This window comes from Aspergillus viridinutans, assembly GCF_018404265.1.
Source record: "Aspergillus viridinutans IFM 47045 DNA, scaffold_15, whole genome shotgun sequence".
Taxonomy (NCBI): Eukaryota; Fungi; Ascomycota; class Eurotiomycetes; order Eurotiales; family Aspergillaceae; genus Aspergillus; species Aspergillus viridinutans.
In genome coordinates, this window is record NW_025091231.1 from 77,542 (window position 1) to 93,707 (window position 16,166).

The following is a 16,166-nucleotide window of genomic DNA, read 5'->3' on the forward strand; positions in this document are numbered from 1 at the left end:
CTAGCAGTGGGAATTCCCATTCCCATCCCTTCCCTTCCCAACAGCCAGCCTAAGTTTAATAGAATAGTAGAGTTCCTCTTAGTAAGTCCCTAATCTAACTATAGTTAGATTTAAACTAGGTTATTTCTAAAACTAACTATAGTTAGATTTAAACCTTATCTTCTCTAGGTATCTAGTTATACCTTTAGCCCTTTTTAGCTTTAATAAAGTTATAAACCTACTATAATATTATAAACTTCTCTATTATCTTAACTCCTTAACTTTAAATATATTATTTCTTATATCTAAGATAAGTCTACCTAAAGAGTTATCTTCTTATTATCCCTTATCTCTAGTACTTCTATACTAGTAGTCTTTATCTAGTAATATTTTCTTTTCTTTAGTAGATCCCCTAATTAACTCTTCTTTATCTAGTCCTATATCTATTCCTGCAGGCCTTAAGATCCTTATAAGGCCTAATAGATAGGACTAAGTTATTAAATTCCTCTCCCTTAAGGATTATACTTTAACTAAGGAGTTTATATATGTAAAGAATATCTTTATTAAGTAGTAGAATAAAATAAGATAGAGGAAGATATAGGATAACTTAATTAAGAAGAAAAGAATAAAATAGGAAGGTAAGAAATATTTATTAGCCTAGACTTATTTTAATAAGATAGCTATATAATTATAAGGTAAACCTAAAGTCTATTATAAATACTATTATATACTTCTCTATTATCTATATTTAGATTATTCTAGTACTATAACTATGAAGTCATACCTAATTAGCTAGAAGTATTTATAGAAAGGTAATAGTCTATCTACTATAAATAAATAGACTATTACTATATACTTATTATAGGTAATAGTATATTTCTATAAATCTAATCTTAGTTAGATTAACTACTAATATTATACTATATTTTACCTAGATTAATATATATACTTTATAATATTTAGCATAGAAATTTAGAGATTAGATTATATAATTTCTAATTATATATTACCTTCCCTTCTAAACTATTAAGTATATATAATTTAAGTAAATACTTAATATAATTACTAGGCTAGCATTACATCTTTTAATCCTAAACTATAATAAGATTAAGATATATTTTATAGACCTTACTATAAGTATATATTAAGAACTACTTACTTCTCTTCTACTAGATATAAAGATATTAATTATACTTAATTACTAGATAAGTCTAGACTAGAAATCTTTTATAGTAATTACTAGCTATTAAATCTATTCTAAATTTTACTATTATAAGGTTCTTCTTAGTTTCTTACTAGTCTTTAGTAAGTATACTAGGGAGTAACTTACTTTAGTAATAATAAAAGTTCTAGAAAAGTATAAGTTAAGTTAATAAATTCTTAGGATTACTACTAATAATATAAGTAATAATAGAATAATATTTACTAAGCTTATAATAATACTAAAGAAGTAACTTAAGTAGAGTAACTAGATATTAACTTTCTTTTTTAATCTAGAGTTTTACTAACTTCTTAAATCTTAATACTATTTATCTTATCTTACCTATATAATTTAGTTAGTAGTAACTGCTTTTCTCTATATACTTTATATCTAGGTATAGAATAATAACCCTACTATAGAGTAGAATAATAAGAACTATAAGATTAAGGAAAAGGGCCTCCTCTAAATAATAGAAAAGATATATTAAATCTAACTATAGTTAGATTTATACTAATTAGTATATAAATTTAAAAGCTTATATACTTTATTCTTATAAGCCTAAAATAAAGAGAATTCTTTTAATAAATCTAAATATCTTTAAATACTAGTAGTCCACTACTCCTGCTTCTAGATTATAAAATATAATAGAATTTAATATATCTAATATTAAAGTATGCTAATTAATTATATAAATCTATATAATATTTTATTAAGACTTAACTAAAGAATAATATTTTTTTCTTTAGTCTTAGTCTAGAAGAATAGTAATATATTAAATATCTTCTTTAGCTTCTTTATAATTTCTACTTCTATATAACTATACTCTTAGAATATACTAGAGCTATAGTATATTAAGTCTTTAGTATCTATAAATATCTCTTTAATTATCTTAAAGATTTAATAGCACTCCTTTAGAATAAGAGATAGCTCTAGAAAAAATAACTCTATAAGACTCTATAAACTATATATACTAAGCTAAAGAACTACTATAAGAAGACCTATAGCTTTTATAGTCTTATTTATATTATTAATATAATTCTTAATCTATATGATTGATTGATTGATTGATTGATTGATTCCTTACTCTGTTTCGGCACTGGGCTGGGCCATGCCGGAGGCTCCTAGCAAGCAGTGACTATCTAACTGATAGCTATCCTTTCGGACTGACACCGCTAGCATATATAGATATATATATATATATTAGGCACCTAGGCTAGGCCGACCCCTATAGATTCCCTTATGTATGCCCCTATTTCAGCCCTAGCTAAAATTAGTAAGTGCTGCTACCCTGACTCCCTTATAGATCTATTCTAGCTGGGGCTGAAATCAGTGAGTGCTGCTACCTTAATTCCCTATCATTCTATCTTAGCTAGGGCTGAAATCCATGATTACCAGCTACCCCTCTCCTAAAGCTAAATACCTTTATGCCTGCTAGGTACCCATACAGGCCCCCTTCCCCCTAAGATAGTTGCTAACCCATTCAGAATACCACAGATTCCCAAGCCTGTGAGGGTTCTGGGGGTGCTACTACTGAATAGTGCTAGATTAGCAAGCTGGTGCTGTGTAGATATATAGGCTAGGGCTGTGAGTAGCAGTGCTACACTAATAGGAGTAACTAGTAGTATATAATAATATATGATAATAGTTTATTAGCTATTACCTGCTAGGGCTGTCAGCAGCTGCCTGCTGCTGGGGGTGGTTAGCTTAAGCTATGCTGGCTTAGTAGCTTCTGCTAGATATATTAACTAGCTAGTGTTTAACATAAACTATGCAGCCTATTAAATATACTGCTTCTCTATTAAGGCCTCTATTAGGTCTTAGGGGGTCCCTTCCATGCTGGTCCATATCACCTACTAAAGGTTGTCATATCAGGTACAGCTAAATAGCACATGGTGAATTATCTCTAGGGCCTGCCTGCACAGGCAGAGGGGGTCATTGGCCTGGTTAATAGTTAAGAGATAGTGATTTAGCCTAATCTTCCTAGTATACATCTAGGCCAGAACACTATGCTCTACAGGGATAAGATTATTATAGATGGTAAGTGAATGCCTAGAGACCTTAGGGAGGTAATACTAGAGGTATCTATTATACTTAGACTACTACTAGGCCTCCTCCCATTGCTCCTTAGTGTGCTATTTAATCCAGGCATCTAGGGGGCCCTGTGTAGGGTAATCTAGGAGTATAACTAGTAGTAGGGGCCTATACTGCCCCTCTATAATGCCCTATCACTATCTAGCTGCCTCCTTTGCCTTCTAGTCTACTAGCTTATTACTAGCAACCCCATGGTGCGCTGCTAGCTAGTGGAATAATATATCTAATACTAGATCTAGCTAATCCAGCAGGTCTACTATCTCCTAAACTAGATACTAGCTAGAGCCCTGCTTTAGGGTGAGTAATATATGCAGCACACCCTAGTTATTAGAATAAATCTTAGCCTACTTCTGAGAGCCGCAGTCAGGTGGTGACCACTAGGTATTATATAGTACTAGGTCTTACTTAATAAGCTATAGGGCTAGTACTAACCCTATAATCTCTATAACTAGCACTGTGTGCTTAACATCTGTCTCTAGGTAATATTATTAGTAGATAGGGGGGTCTAGGCACACTATAGTAGTGCCTATCTGTCTGTAGATACTAGAGCTGTTAATATAGATCTGAATAGCCTCTAGGTAGGTAATGTAGTGAATATTATAGTAGATTATTAACTACTCTTTTATCTCCTTAATCACCACCTCCAGTAGCTCCCACCACAGAGATACTATCTATAGTAAGCATATCTCTAGCTCCCTAGGGTTAATATTAGTTACTAATTTAACCTCCTCCTCTATAGCCTCTAGCAGTGAGTGTAACAGCAGGTTCTAGTAGTATTAGTAATAATTAAGAATATATACTTAATAGGCTAGAGTGGTAGTAATTTAGATAAGGGTTTAGATATAGTATTATTAGAGGAGCAGCAGTATTAGGGTAAGGTATAATTTAGTATTAAATATAGCCCTACTAACTATTTAGAAGGCCTCTGCAATCAGCTTCCTAGCCTAATACTAGATTTGGTTTAACACCTTTATCTGCTAGCTATGGAGGTGCTTCTAGCCCTAGACTAGTAGTATGTACTATATGGAGGCGGCATATAGTATAATTAGGGTAATATAGATAGTATATACATGCTAAAGCTTCTAGAGCTATAGGCCCTATTTAGAGCTACCTAGTATACTAATAGCCTAGAGGTGCTGGGTGGCTGCACTGTTAATATGCTAGAGGTGTGCCTTAAAGGTAAGGTTCTAGTTAAGAATAACCCTAAGGAGTCAGGCTATTATACTAGCTTTAATAATCTACCTATTATCTAGATCTAATAGCTCCCTCAGCCTGCTGCCTCAGCTAGATGGTTTAGCATTGCCCTGGGCCTACTGGCCTAGGGGGTGGAAGTGAATGAGCTAGAACTTTAATAGTTTAAATTAGGAGGCATGAGTAGTAGCCTAGTAGAGGTATCTATATTAGTAATACTCCTACAGCTATTAATAGTTAGTATACTCACTATCACTAGTAGCTAGCATTATTATATTATTAATATATCTAATATTATTAATGCCCTATTCAGGGTCCCCCCGCCCTATTAGGCCCGCGTTGTAGAAGATATAGAGAATTAGGGAGAGGGGGGAGCCCTATAGGATGCTAGTCTCCATCTATCAGGTTAGCATGGTGTATTCAGGCAGCACTAGTAAGGTAGATTAGCCCTAGAGAAAGCTACTAAGCCAGGTAATGTAGGCCTCCAGGACCCATTAGATATGGAGGTTATATAAGAGTCATTCATGTGAGGTATTATCAAAGGCCCTATAGATATTAAGCAGAAGGGTAGAGATAACCTTACTATTCTTCTAGCCTAAGTAGATAGCTTCTAGAGCTATATAGAGGGCATTCTCTGTTCCCTAGCCCTTACACCCCCTAAAATAGTTATCTAGAAGCAACCTATGGGCCTTAGCTAGATAGCTTAACTAGGTAGCAATCAGGGCCTTAAACAGCTTGCTTAGTATATTTAGTAGGGTAATTAGTTAGTATGCCTTTAGCACTGAGTAGTCTGGCTTGCCTAGCTTATGGAGGGTGATAATAGTGGCATTATAGAAGTGCTCTAGGCAGTAGCTAAGCTGAATATACTAATTATACAGGCCTGTTAGGCATGGAACTAGCATATAACTAATAGCCTGCAGCACCTGGTTAGTAATTCCATCTGGGCCAGGGGCCTTATCTAGTTTAATAGAGCAGAGGGTGCAGAGCACCTCATGCTCCCTAAATTCTAGTATGCTAATTAGCTCAGGGTAGTTATATCCCTAGAGGTTATCTAGATTAGCTTATAGGGGTGGTGGGAAGAACTAGTAGGTAAGGAGGTTAGTGTGAGAAAGAATAAGAATACTAGTGAGTTATATATATGTAGATAACAAAGGAAATTCACTAGTATAAAGGGGAATAGATAGCTTTAGTAGAATATTAGAATAAAATAGTATAAGATGAAATGTGATTAATTAATCGTCAATGTGATGTGGACTATAGAGAGGATATTAAGGGTATATTTATAGGTAATCCCTCCTAGGCCTAGACTATTCTATATTTTGAATAATCTTGCCACTAGCCTTATATTTGCCACTGACCTCATAGTGATCTCACTAATGATTCATAGTTAGATCATAGGCCTATAGTGATCCATGGTTATAGTCAAAGGTTATCCATGGTTATAGGTAATGGTCAACTATGGTAGGGATCTACCATAGTAAGTTGACCCATGGATATGACTAGGGATGAACCATAGTATAACTCCTTTTCCAACAGTTAGCCTTCTTCTAGGCCCTGTAGGTAATTAAGCTGGTATAGGGGTCCTAGAGTAGGGGGGTATAGGCCTAGTAGGGTCCCTGGTTCTTTATCTAGTAGATAGCACACCATATATTATCTATGTCTATAATATTAGTAATTTATTACTAAAAAGCATTGTGTTAGCATTATTACACAGCCTATTTACATGCCTGGGTGGCCTAAGCTAGCTAAACCTGCAGGGGCAGGGGGGCCTTACACTAGTGCTTACTTTAGTATAAAGAGATGGTCTGCTAGATGTGCTTCTTCTCCCATAGCAGGGCCCAGTACTCTGAGATGAAGCTAGGGTAGGAGTGCTAAGAGGGGCAGAGCTAGGGTACTATAGTATTAATTATAGTAGTAAGCATACTAACTAGCTCCCCTATAAACTAGTTAATATCTCCCCAGGTCACTTCAGCAGGAAGTGATGGGGGCAGGCATGCAGTGAGGGCTGTTACCAGCTTCTGGAGGTCCATGGTGGCCTAGTTTTAGTATTATTAGGGTGGTTTAGGTTCAAAGGTGGCATTTAGCTTAGTTTTAATAGGGAGGTGATCTAAATTGCTATCTAGGTTGGCTTCCTGAATATAGTAGATATGGTCTGCAAGCCCCTAGGAGATGAAGGTTAGGTTAATTATTAAGCTAGTGGCCTACTCCTCTGCAGAGAGGGCCCCTAGGCTAGCTTCTTCAGGGGGGTCTGGGCTACTGGGGGCAGCAGTGTCGCGTGCGGAGACTAGGGTAGGCTAGGTAATAAGGCTAACTAGGGTGACTAGCTCTAGTGGGTGTTATTTAATGACTTGCTTCAGGGCTTCTGCATAGGGGCTATTATGCTGGGCCTAGGGAAGCTAGTATGCCTTACTAGCCTAGAGGCTGTTATAGATATTAAAATCACTAACTATTATATGCTCTGTAGGCTTGCTGGAGGCCCACTACTACTGGTCTATAGCCTCTAGGGCCTGGATGAGGTCCATTACTCCCTTATTTGCTGTGGTCTATAGTGGGTTGTAGATATTATGGACCACTATCCATAGCTAGCCTAGTGCCAGCTAGATAGTGGTGGATATAATATGTATAGATATAAAGGTGACCTGCCAGCGCAGAGTCTTCTATATATATGTGTAGACATAGGGGGACCCTTGGCCTGGCCCTATAGCTAGCTAGATAATATAGAAGTAATTAGTAGCTTCCCAGGGGAAGTGCATCAGGGGAGCATCCCTATGGGTGTTGACCTAGGGCTCCTGGATAGTAATAACTATATAGTCCCAGAGCTAAGGGTCCTAAAGGAGGGGGGCTATGCTGATATCTAGTAAGTTCTAAATATTCTACTGTAGTATTTGGATGGTTTAGTTAGCTTAGGGGCCTGGGGTGATACCAGCCTTAGTTCTGATATTAGTTTTAGCCCCTAGATTGGGTTCAGCCTTGGGTTTAGATTTGGCTTTATCTAGTTCAGATTCGGGGGCCCTTAGCAGTATGGATGGGCTACTAGCTGTAGCTACTAGGGGCCATGTGCTGGCAGCCCTCCTCTAGGTAAATGCTGCTATCACATATGCTTAAGCCGCCCTAAGTACTTCCCATTTCAGCCTTCTGGTGTGTGTGGAACCCATTATATTCAGCTTCCTCTGAATTCAGGGGTGGGTCAGGGTCAGAGGTTAGTAGGAAAGGTGCAGTTTAGTAGGCTGATGGGGTTAGTATTTCAGGGTTAAATAGGGGGAGGGAGATGCTGCTCACTAAGGTGGGTACTGAACTGGATGTGTTATATATACTTAATATGCTGGATGAGCTAGTGCTAGTGATTAACACCAGAGGCCCTGATCTTATGAACTAGGGCTGTGGTAGGAGGGTCTTGATAGGGCCCCCTTAGCTCAGTGTCTTGGGCATCTAGGTTAGCTTAGTAGGCAGGTTTAGGTTAGTGTGTAATGTGGGCAGGCCTTATAGTATAGAGATCTAAGTGGTGCTATTATCTTTAGTGTTATATATCTTAGTGGATATCTTTTAATATTTTGGCATGGTGACTAGGGTATTAAGCAGGTCTGGGCTACTTACAGCAGGCTAGCAGCCCTGGCTGTGGCTATATTTATATTTTAGGGGCCCTGGTAGCTTAGGAACCTCCTAGGTGAGGTTACTCAGGAGGGTAGGTGTATGGGAGATAACTAAGAGGCTTAATATATTTAATATATGTAAGGAGAGTCTGGGGATGTATTAGGCTGGGTTAGAGAGTAATAATAGGGGTGGGGAGGCTGAATTAGCTATTTATTTAGGGGTGCTAGTACTTATTAACTGTAGTATTAGTACTGGTATATAGAAGTCTATATTATAGGTAGGCAGTAGTGGAGGTGCTGGTTCCTTCCCTACTAGTTAGGGTTTAGATTCTAGGGCTATAATTACTTTCTAGGGCTGCTTTGGTGACATGCTTTATGAGTAGGTTTGCATGGAATGGGTTGGCTGGAGTCACAGAGATGGATGGCGGCTGACATTAACTATCAGGTGGATGGGTGGATGGATGGGTAGATGGATAGGGGCCTTTACAGGAGGGTGTGTTTTAAATGTATTAACTAGTAATAGTGATGATTAGCTAGCCAGTTAATGTGTATCTTCTGAATTTGGTATTAGCTTACTAATTATTTTAGCCCTTTCAGGCCCAGGGGGCTCCGTGCCAGCTGTGCTGTGTAGTGGCGCAGGCGGCTGTGTTAGGGCTATTCTAGCATCTAGGGCTGGGTTGGCAGGCTGGGGCAGGCTAGTAAAGAAAAGGGGTTAGTTCTGTAGTTAATCTTAGGATATTTAGTATTTATGTTGGTATACAGGGCACTGCTTGCTATTAGCTTAGTGGGTGCTATGGTAGATAGCATAGTGGTTAGAGTTGCATTTGGTGCGAGTTCGGGCGAGTTTAAAACCAGTTGGCACCGAACCACTGCGATTTCGAGTTCAAATTTTAGAACCCGCAGCCAACCCGGATCCGATCCGGGTTGGTGGCGGTTTCACCGCAAAAACCCACTACTAGGCCTAGCTAGGCCTAGCTAGGCCTATACTAACTAACCATGGTTAGATTCGGTTCGATTTCGAGTTGGTTAAACCGCTACCCCTTGGTGAATTTTGATGGTTTTTGAATTTCAATGCCTCATCGAATGCCATATTATCTATCATAATATCACTATGCTAATCAAAAATTATCATTTTTATATGAAATATATCATAATTATCATCATACTAATCTATATCTAAAATTTTAATTCAATATCTATAGGGCTGAATGGGGGGTGGTTAAAAAATCATTTTTAAACYATAGTRGTTRTYAACYATTAGTTAYATATATATATATATCYAYACCACTTTCATACCACCCCATGACGAAAATGATTATTCCTCTATATCTCAGCAACCACTAGGTATTTTAAATTAATATTTATATCACTAGATAGCCTGGATCAGGGGCTATCTAGTGATATCAAAATTATTAGTGAAATACTAGAAATTAGTGATTTTCATCTAAAATGGATTGGGCGGTTTCACCTAATCCGCAAAAACCGCAGAAATCGAAACCGACGGTTTTCACCGAACCCGAATTGGGCCCGGGGTAGGGAACTCGAACCCGAAGCGATTCCCTAGGCTAGGCCCCGAGCCCAACCCACTGCGGGTTCGGTGAGGGTTGGATTCGATTTTTGCGGTTCGGTTATGCAACTCTAATAGTGGTGCTGGGAAGGGACTTCCTTAACCTTATAAAACTTCTTATTATAGGTATTAGTACAGTACAGACATGTAACTCTTTTAGCTATGTAAATAGGCTGGGTGTGTCTATAATTTAGGTATTAGGTGCACTGTAGGAGCTGGCAGAGTGGGTTAAATAGTTCTATATATAGTGGGGTGCCATCTAGGAAGATTTAGTGCTGGATAGCATAGTTCACTAACTGTGTATTCTAGAAGGAAACCACTAGGGAAGATTTCTGCTTACTCTATTAGGCTGCAGCATTATTCCCGCACTAGCCTATATGTAGTATAGGGCTGTGGAGTGCTAGATTATAGTGTAAGATCTTCTCCTAGAGGTGTTTTACTGTGCTCTGGGAGGGGAGGAAAGTGATAGGGATATAGTGGATAAGGATAGTATACTAATGATTAGTAATATAGGCATGTTTACCCTTAGGGAGCTCCTGGAGCCATGCCTTTTCATTCCAGATTAGGCACTCCTGATCTGATGCAGAATGGGTATATATATCTAGATCACTATTATAAAGCACCTAGGCCCCCGCCACCTGCATGCTGGCCAGGCCAGGGAGGCTACTATAGTGGAGAATCTCCTAGATCTTATCTATGATAGCTATAGTGGCAGTTCACTTATAAGGGCTAGCTCCTGGGCCTAGGCTGTTTCTATACCTGCGCCACTGGATCTAGATATGGTTCTCATCATTATGGGGGGGTGCGGCCAGGGGGGAGGAGGTAGGAGGGAGATAATGGTTAGGGGGGGAAGATAGATTACTCAGCACCTGCTGGGTCCAGCTAAAGATCCCTTAGGCCCCAGGGGTTATAGATAAGGAAGTGACTAAGCTATGCTCACCTGCTCCTATACTATCTATGCCTAGGGCCTACATGCTATGATTACTAGCTACCACATCATAGAATTAGCTATCTAGCAGCTTCCTGACTAGGGTGAGCACTTACTGAGTAAAGCCCTTAACCTAGAGGGTCTTAGTGGACTTACCAGGGTGAGCCTAAGTGAATTTAATAATATCTGTATAGTATACCATGAAATGAAAGGAGTAATCAGCAATAGAAGAGTTATCACTAGCTACTAGGGCTGGCTACTAAGCTATAATATTAAAATAACTAGGCCCCAGTGGAAAGTATGAGATAGTATGTAATTAAAGTATATGATAGTATATGATGCTAGAGTAAGATCTATAAGTAGCCTAACCCAGCATAGGGAGGCAGCCTAATAAGAGGGGGTGGAGCCCTAATCTAGTTAGGTGACTGCTCTGCCTGAAGGGTTGTTATTAATAGATAGCTAGAGCTGAATCTTAGAGGTCTAGGGTTTGGTGCCTCTGATTAGTAGGGAGATCCTGGGTGCTGGGGCCTCTAATTAGTGGGGTTAATCACTGCATGGGATCCTAATTAGGAAGCTGCAAATATGATCTATTAATTAAAATAATAGTTAATGCATATTTGACTATGCAGAGATGGCTCTCAGGGGTAGAGAGATCAGATTTTAGGGTCTATTAAGGTCCCTGTTTATTAACCAGCACGTAGTTTAGTGTTTAAGGGGCTAGCTAGCTAGCTTACTATTAGTTTAGCTTATAAGGTCTGGGACCCCCTGCGCGTGCTTATCTCTCTTAATAAAGGTAGAATCCAGTGAGAGAGATGAGCCGCATGAGTAAGTAAGGAGAGATAATTAAGATAGAATCTAGTAAGAGAGATGAGCTGCATAAGTGAGTAAGGAGAGATAATTAAGATAGAATCTAGTAAGAGAGATAAGCTATATAAGTAAGTAAGNATTAAGATAGAATCTAGTAAGAGAGATAAGCTATATAAGTAAGTAAGAAGAGATGATTAAGATAGAATCTAGTAAGAGAGATAAGCCGCGTGAGTAAGTAAGGAAAGATGATTAAGGTAGAATCTAGCAAGAGAGATAAGCTATGTAAGTAAGTAAGGAGAGATGATTAAGGTAGAATCTAGTGAGAGAGATAAGCTGCATGAGTGAGCAAGGAGAGATGATTAAGATAGAATCTAGTAAGAGAGATGAGCCACGTGAGTGAGCAAGGAGAGATGATTAAGGTAGAATCTTCTTAATCTATATTAAAAGCTTATATTCTTTAAAAGTACTTCTTAGGCAGATAATAACTATAACTAGGTTAAGAAATATTATACTAAGCTTAGGAAGATCTTTAACTATTATAGAAAGAAGTATTTATAGGCTTAAACTTTATTATCTATTTAAGTACTACTAATTAGCCTAAATTATACCCTTTATAAGTTAAAATAATACTAGATTTTTCTAGATAAAGTATCTAGTAGTAATAAACTTTCTAAATATCTTAGAGAAAGTAAGTCCCTCTTCCCTTACTATCCTTCTATTAATCTAATTATAGTAAGATTTTAGGTTACTTTTTATATAATAACTCCTTTAATATTCTTAACTAGTGGAAGAAGAATATTACTTAATATCTAATACTTATCTTAATTACTTAAGACTTTCTTACTATCCTAGTAACTAGTATTAGGCTAGAGAATCTATTTAGTATAGCTTAGGATATCTATTACTACTAATATAGCTACCTAAACTCTAGGATAATATAGTCTATTATACTCTTAATATGCATAGATTAATTTAAAATTAATTAGGAATTCTAGTTTTTACTTAATAAGGTTAGTAAGATAGATATTAACATAGAGAAGGATAATCAGGTTAATTAGAATATTAAATAGTATATTAGTAAGGCTAAAGAAGATTAGGATAGCTTTAATAAAGATAATAAGATAGATATATCTTAGTAAGAGGTGTCTATAAGAAATAGGTCTAAGGAAGGGGATTCTAGTAAAGAGGGATCTAATAGAGATAATAGTTATCTATCTATAATATAGATTATTATTTCTTAAGTAGTATCTTAGGCTTAACTAAGTTATCCTTGCTATATAAATTATTAACTAGGGTATTTTAAAGAGCTTATAGAGGGGTAAGTTACTTAGTAGATTTTTAATATAATTAAAGAGTTCTGCTTTATTATCTTATCTTTATAAAATCTAACTATAGTTAGAGTACTTAATTAACTTAACCTATTTTTTTAATATATAATACTTCTATATTACCTTTAATTAGATTAGGCAGTTTCACCTAATCCATAAAAACTATAAAAATTAAAACTAATAGTTTTCACTAAACCTAAATCCGGCCTGGGGTAGAGAACTCAAACCTAAAGTGATTCCCTAAGCTAGGCACTGAACCCTCACTGCTATAGGTTTGGTGAGGGTTGGATTTGATTTTTGCAGTTCAGTTATGCAACTCTAAGTGAAACTGAGTGGAGTTGTTTACTAAAGAGTTGTAAGAGAAGTGATACAAGTACTCCGCAGTGAGTCAAGAAAAAGAACGACTCATCGATTGAATCGCCGATCATCACACCTTATCAATCCTTATTATCTCCTTAATATCCGGCTGATACTTGAAGACCCGAAGAGAATGCAACCCAAGACTTCCTGTCTCACCGTCCCATTCTTTTATACCAGTCATTTACTGCTATAAAGACCCCTCAAGCTTGGCGACTTGAATCTATAGCTCGGCAATTTACACCGTGTGTCTAATTGGCGGATCGGATATCCCTCATGCAAAGCTTGCGGTTTCATCATTCATAAACCCATCCACTCTCCTACTCTCCGGCTTCAACTTCCCATCAACCGAGACAACCTCTGTTTACATTCCTTCTACAGCTAAAGCAATGACAAACCTCCAAGTGACACTCTCGCCCGTCCCTCCATCGCCCGCTCAACCCATCAGCCTCGCCATCAATTTCGCCATCCACAATCCGGCAAATACACCAGTGACTTTCCTCAACTGGGGGACCCCGTTCGATCCCAGAGCCAACCTCCTGGGCGTCTTCCAGATCAATGACACCAGTAACAACAACCCCATCACACTGGACACCATCAAAATCAACCGCCGGCTACCTCCCTCCCGGGATGACCTGGTCGAGATCCCGGCAGAGAGCTCAAAGGAGCAGACCGTGACTATTCCCCAGGTTCCCCTGGAAGAAGGTCACAAGTACGCAGTTCAAGCAAAGGGCATCTGGCATGGGATCTGGCATGGGATCTGGGCGTGTACGCGGGACGAAGTGACAGACTCACAGCTAGAGAGCCTGGGCGAGGGAGAGGCGAGGGGGAAGTTTGAGTCCGAGCATGCCGTCTTCGAGGTTACTCAGTAGCACGGAGTACAGCTAATGGATTTGTTGTACATGTGTAACTTGACCTAGTGTATAAGTTATACCCTCCCACACCATACACCCTACACCCCATTGTAATAGTGCGATAAGCAAAAATGCAAAAGCAAAAGCAAAAGCCCATCAACATCCCCACCGACGCAGCCCGCGTCTTGACCGTCCTCTCAGCCGGCGTAATCGCAATCATCCCCTCCAGCGTGGGCTATGGGATAGTAGCTACGGATCTCCTCGCGCTCCAATGCAACTCTGACGTTCTGTTTTCGTAGCCAAATTCTCTTGACCAGCGTTGCTACCTTCGTTGTATTTCAAGTTGGGCTTATGGATCAACCATAACAGGTGTGGTTGATGACTCTTGAAGTAGCTGTGCCAATATTCGCTGGAAATTCTGCCCTTCTTCGCCCGTGCAGGTGCCGAGGTAGTATCGTATCAGAAAGTCGCACCTTTTTATGGAAATCTTACATGTTCAACTGGCGAACAAACAAAGTATAATTGTTGTGCTTGAAGAAATCAGGAATCAGGGTCGTTGCGAATGTGTCTTCGTCCATTACAATAAATGAATTTCCCGTTGTCGTACCAATTGGACGTTCGCGGGATCATCTAGGAGTCTAGAACGCCTAGGCTAGAATCTATATTGGACTAATTACGCTTCGATCGGTATTAAGTACGCCAGACTTGGTCAAATTTTGGATAAAGGAGGGATCTGTTTCCTTCTAGCCAGCGCCTTCTCCTTTGCGATTGATGCTCGCCGATATGCCTCCTCTGCACGTGACTCATTTTGGGGGTGTAACTTATATATTTTAGCTACTACCTAGTTCATAACTTCATACACTCACTCTTCCATGTACATATCCTGCCGCTCTTTCTCTTTTTATTCACAGCCCATCATGGCACGTACCGGTGGTCGATGTAGTCGCCTTTTACGGCCTCTTCCGGGGTCTCGACCAGATCTGCTCAGGCGTCTCATGAGCCCCTTACTCTTACCCAACGTCCCTTGGGAGCAAAGATTTCGAGCATATATAGATAATGTAACAGTGATGCAGGTCGATGAAAAATCTGTCGTTCTCTTGAGTCAGGACCACCTCAATTATATGTCATGCAACAATTTAGACATTTATGATGAGCCTGATGCTTTTTCAGGCCCACAAGTGATGTCTGGGGACTTAACACGTCTGTGGAAGGCCACCTGCGTGTATGAACAGCTTGCTGAAACACACCCACGAATTGTTCGCTTCGATCATCGCGACCCATTCTTTGCGGTTCCTATCCTTGACAAGCCATCAACTACAGTTGATCAGCTCATGGCCACGCACAGATCGACCATGTACTCCAATGCGGATGGGCCGTCACGAATTACGCCTAAATATCGTCTGCTAATCTACCAATGGGCATTGCATCTCATCTCAGCACTATCCTTTGTGCACTCAAAAAACATTATCTTTGGTGATCTGCAAATTGAATTATGCTGGCTATCATCTTCTCTTTTGCTCTTGCTGCTCAGCTTTCTTGACACTGTCTACTTGATAGTCAGACAATGAGGAAGTATATTAATGAAACTGTGAGGTATGAGCCATTTCATCCCTGCAATATACCGCGACAACATAGTCAAGTGGCTACGGTTTATACCGATCTGTTTCTCTGGGGATGTCTTGTCTATCAGCTCATGACGGAGTCCTGGCCTGGCCATGAAAAGGACAGACAGGATGCAGAGCTGCGGCATATGGTGGTGGAGCACCAATGGCCAGTCCTCGAAAGGGAATATCTAGGCGATATTATACGAAAGTGCTGGGAATACGGCTACGCGGATGCCGAAGAGTTGAAGATGGACCTGGATGGCTTTTTGGCAAACAATGGCTGGGAAGTTGATGGTGATGAGCTACGTGGGTTCGGGGCTACTGAGCTCTTTGAGGAGGGATCGATTCCTGTACGGTAGTGGTTTTCTTTGTGGACCGTGGAACCATGGCATCATGCGGCATTCTTTCCTGGATGACCACATTTGTGTGGATCTTAATTCGTTCTCTGCTAGTGAAGTAGGATACCATGATCAAGAATTGTTGGCTTAATGGAAATACTCATAATATCACTGGACTTATGTTCTAGCTTTGGGGGGCTGAAGAGTAACACGAGCGCTGACATTGCCTCAAGGACGAGTCCGTCTCGTCGGCAACTATTCCTCGTTTTGAATTGGCCAGTTTTTGGTCATCTTCATAATTCCAGCAGTCAAAGTCCGTTGGCCCAACGCT

At 39.2% G+C, this 16,166-nt stretch overlaps 2 protein-coding genes across 2 annotated transcripts; both read left to right on the forward strand.

The window, feature by feature from the left end:
- Window positions 1-13,428: 13,428 nt before the first annotated feature.
- Window positions 13,429-13,911, forward strand: Aspvir_003370 (uncharacterized protein; the record flags this gene model as incomplete). Its single annotated transcript, XM_043274954.1, has 1 exon — window positions 13,429-13,911. One exon carries the CDS (start codon window positions 13,429-13,431, stop codon window positions 13,909-13,911), a length of 483 nt encoding a protein of 160 aa, XP_043130889.1.
- A 1,546-nt stretch (window positions 13,912-15,457) lies between these two features.
- Aspvir_003371 (uncharacterized protein) lies at window positions 15,458-15,856 on the forward strand (the record flags this gene model as incomplete). The annotated part of the gene is made up of 2 exons (XM_043274955.1): window positions 15,458-15,465; window positions 15,529-15,856. The coding sequence occupies 2 exons, from the start codon at window positions 15,458-15,460 to the stop codon at window positions 15,854-15,856; spliced, it is 336 nt and encodes a 111-aa protein (XP_043130890.1).
- Window positions 15,857-16,166: the final 310 nt, after the last annotated feature.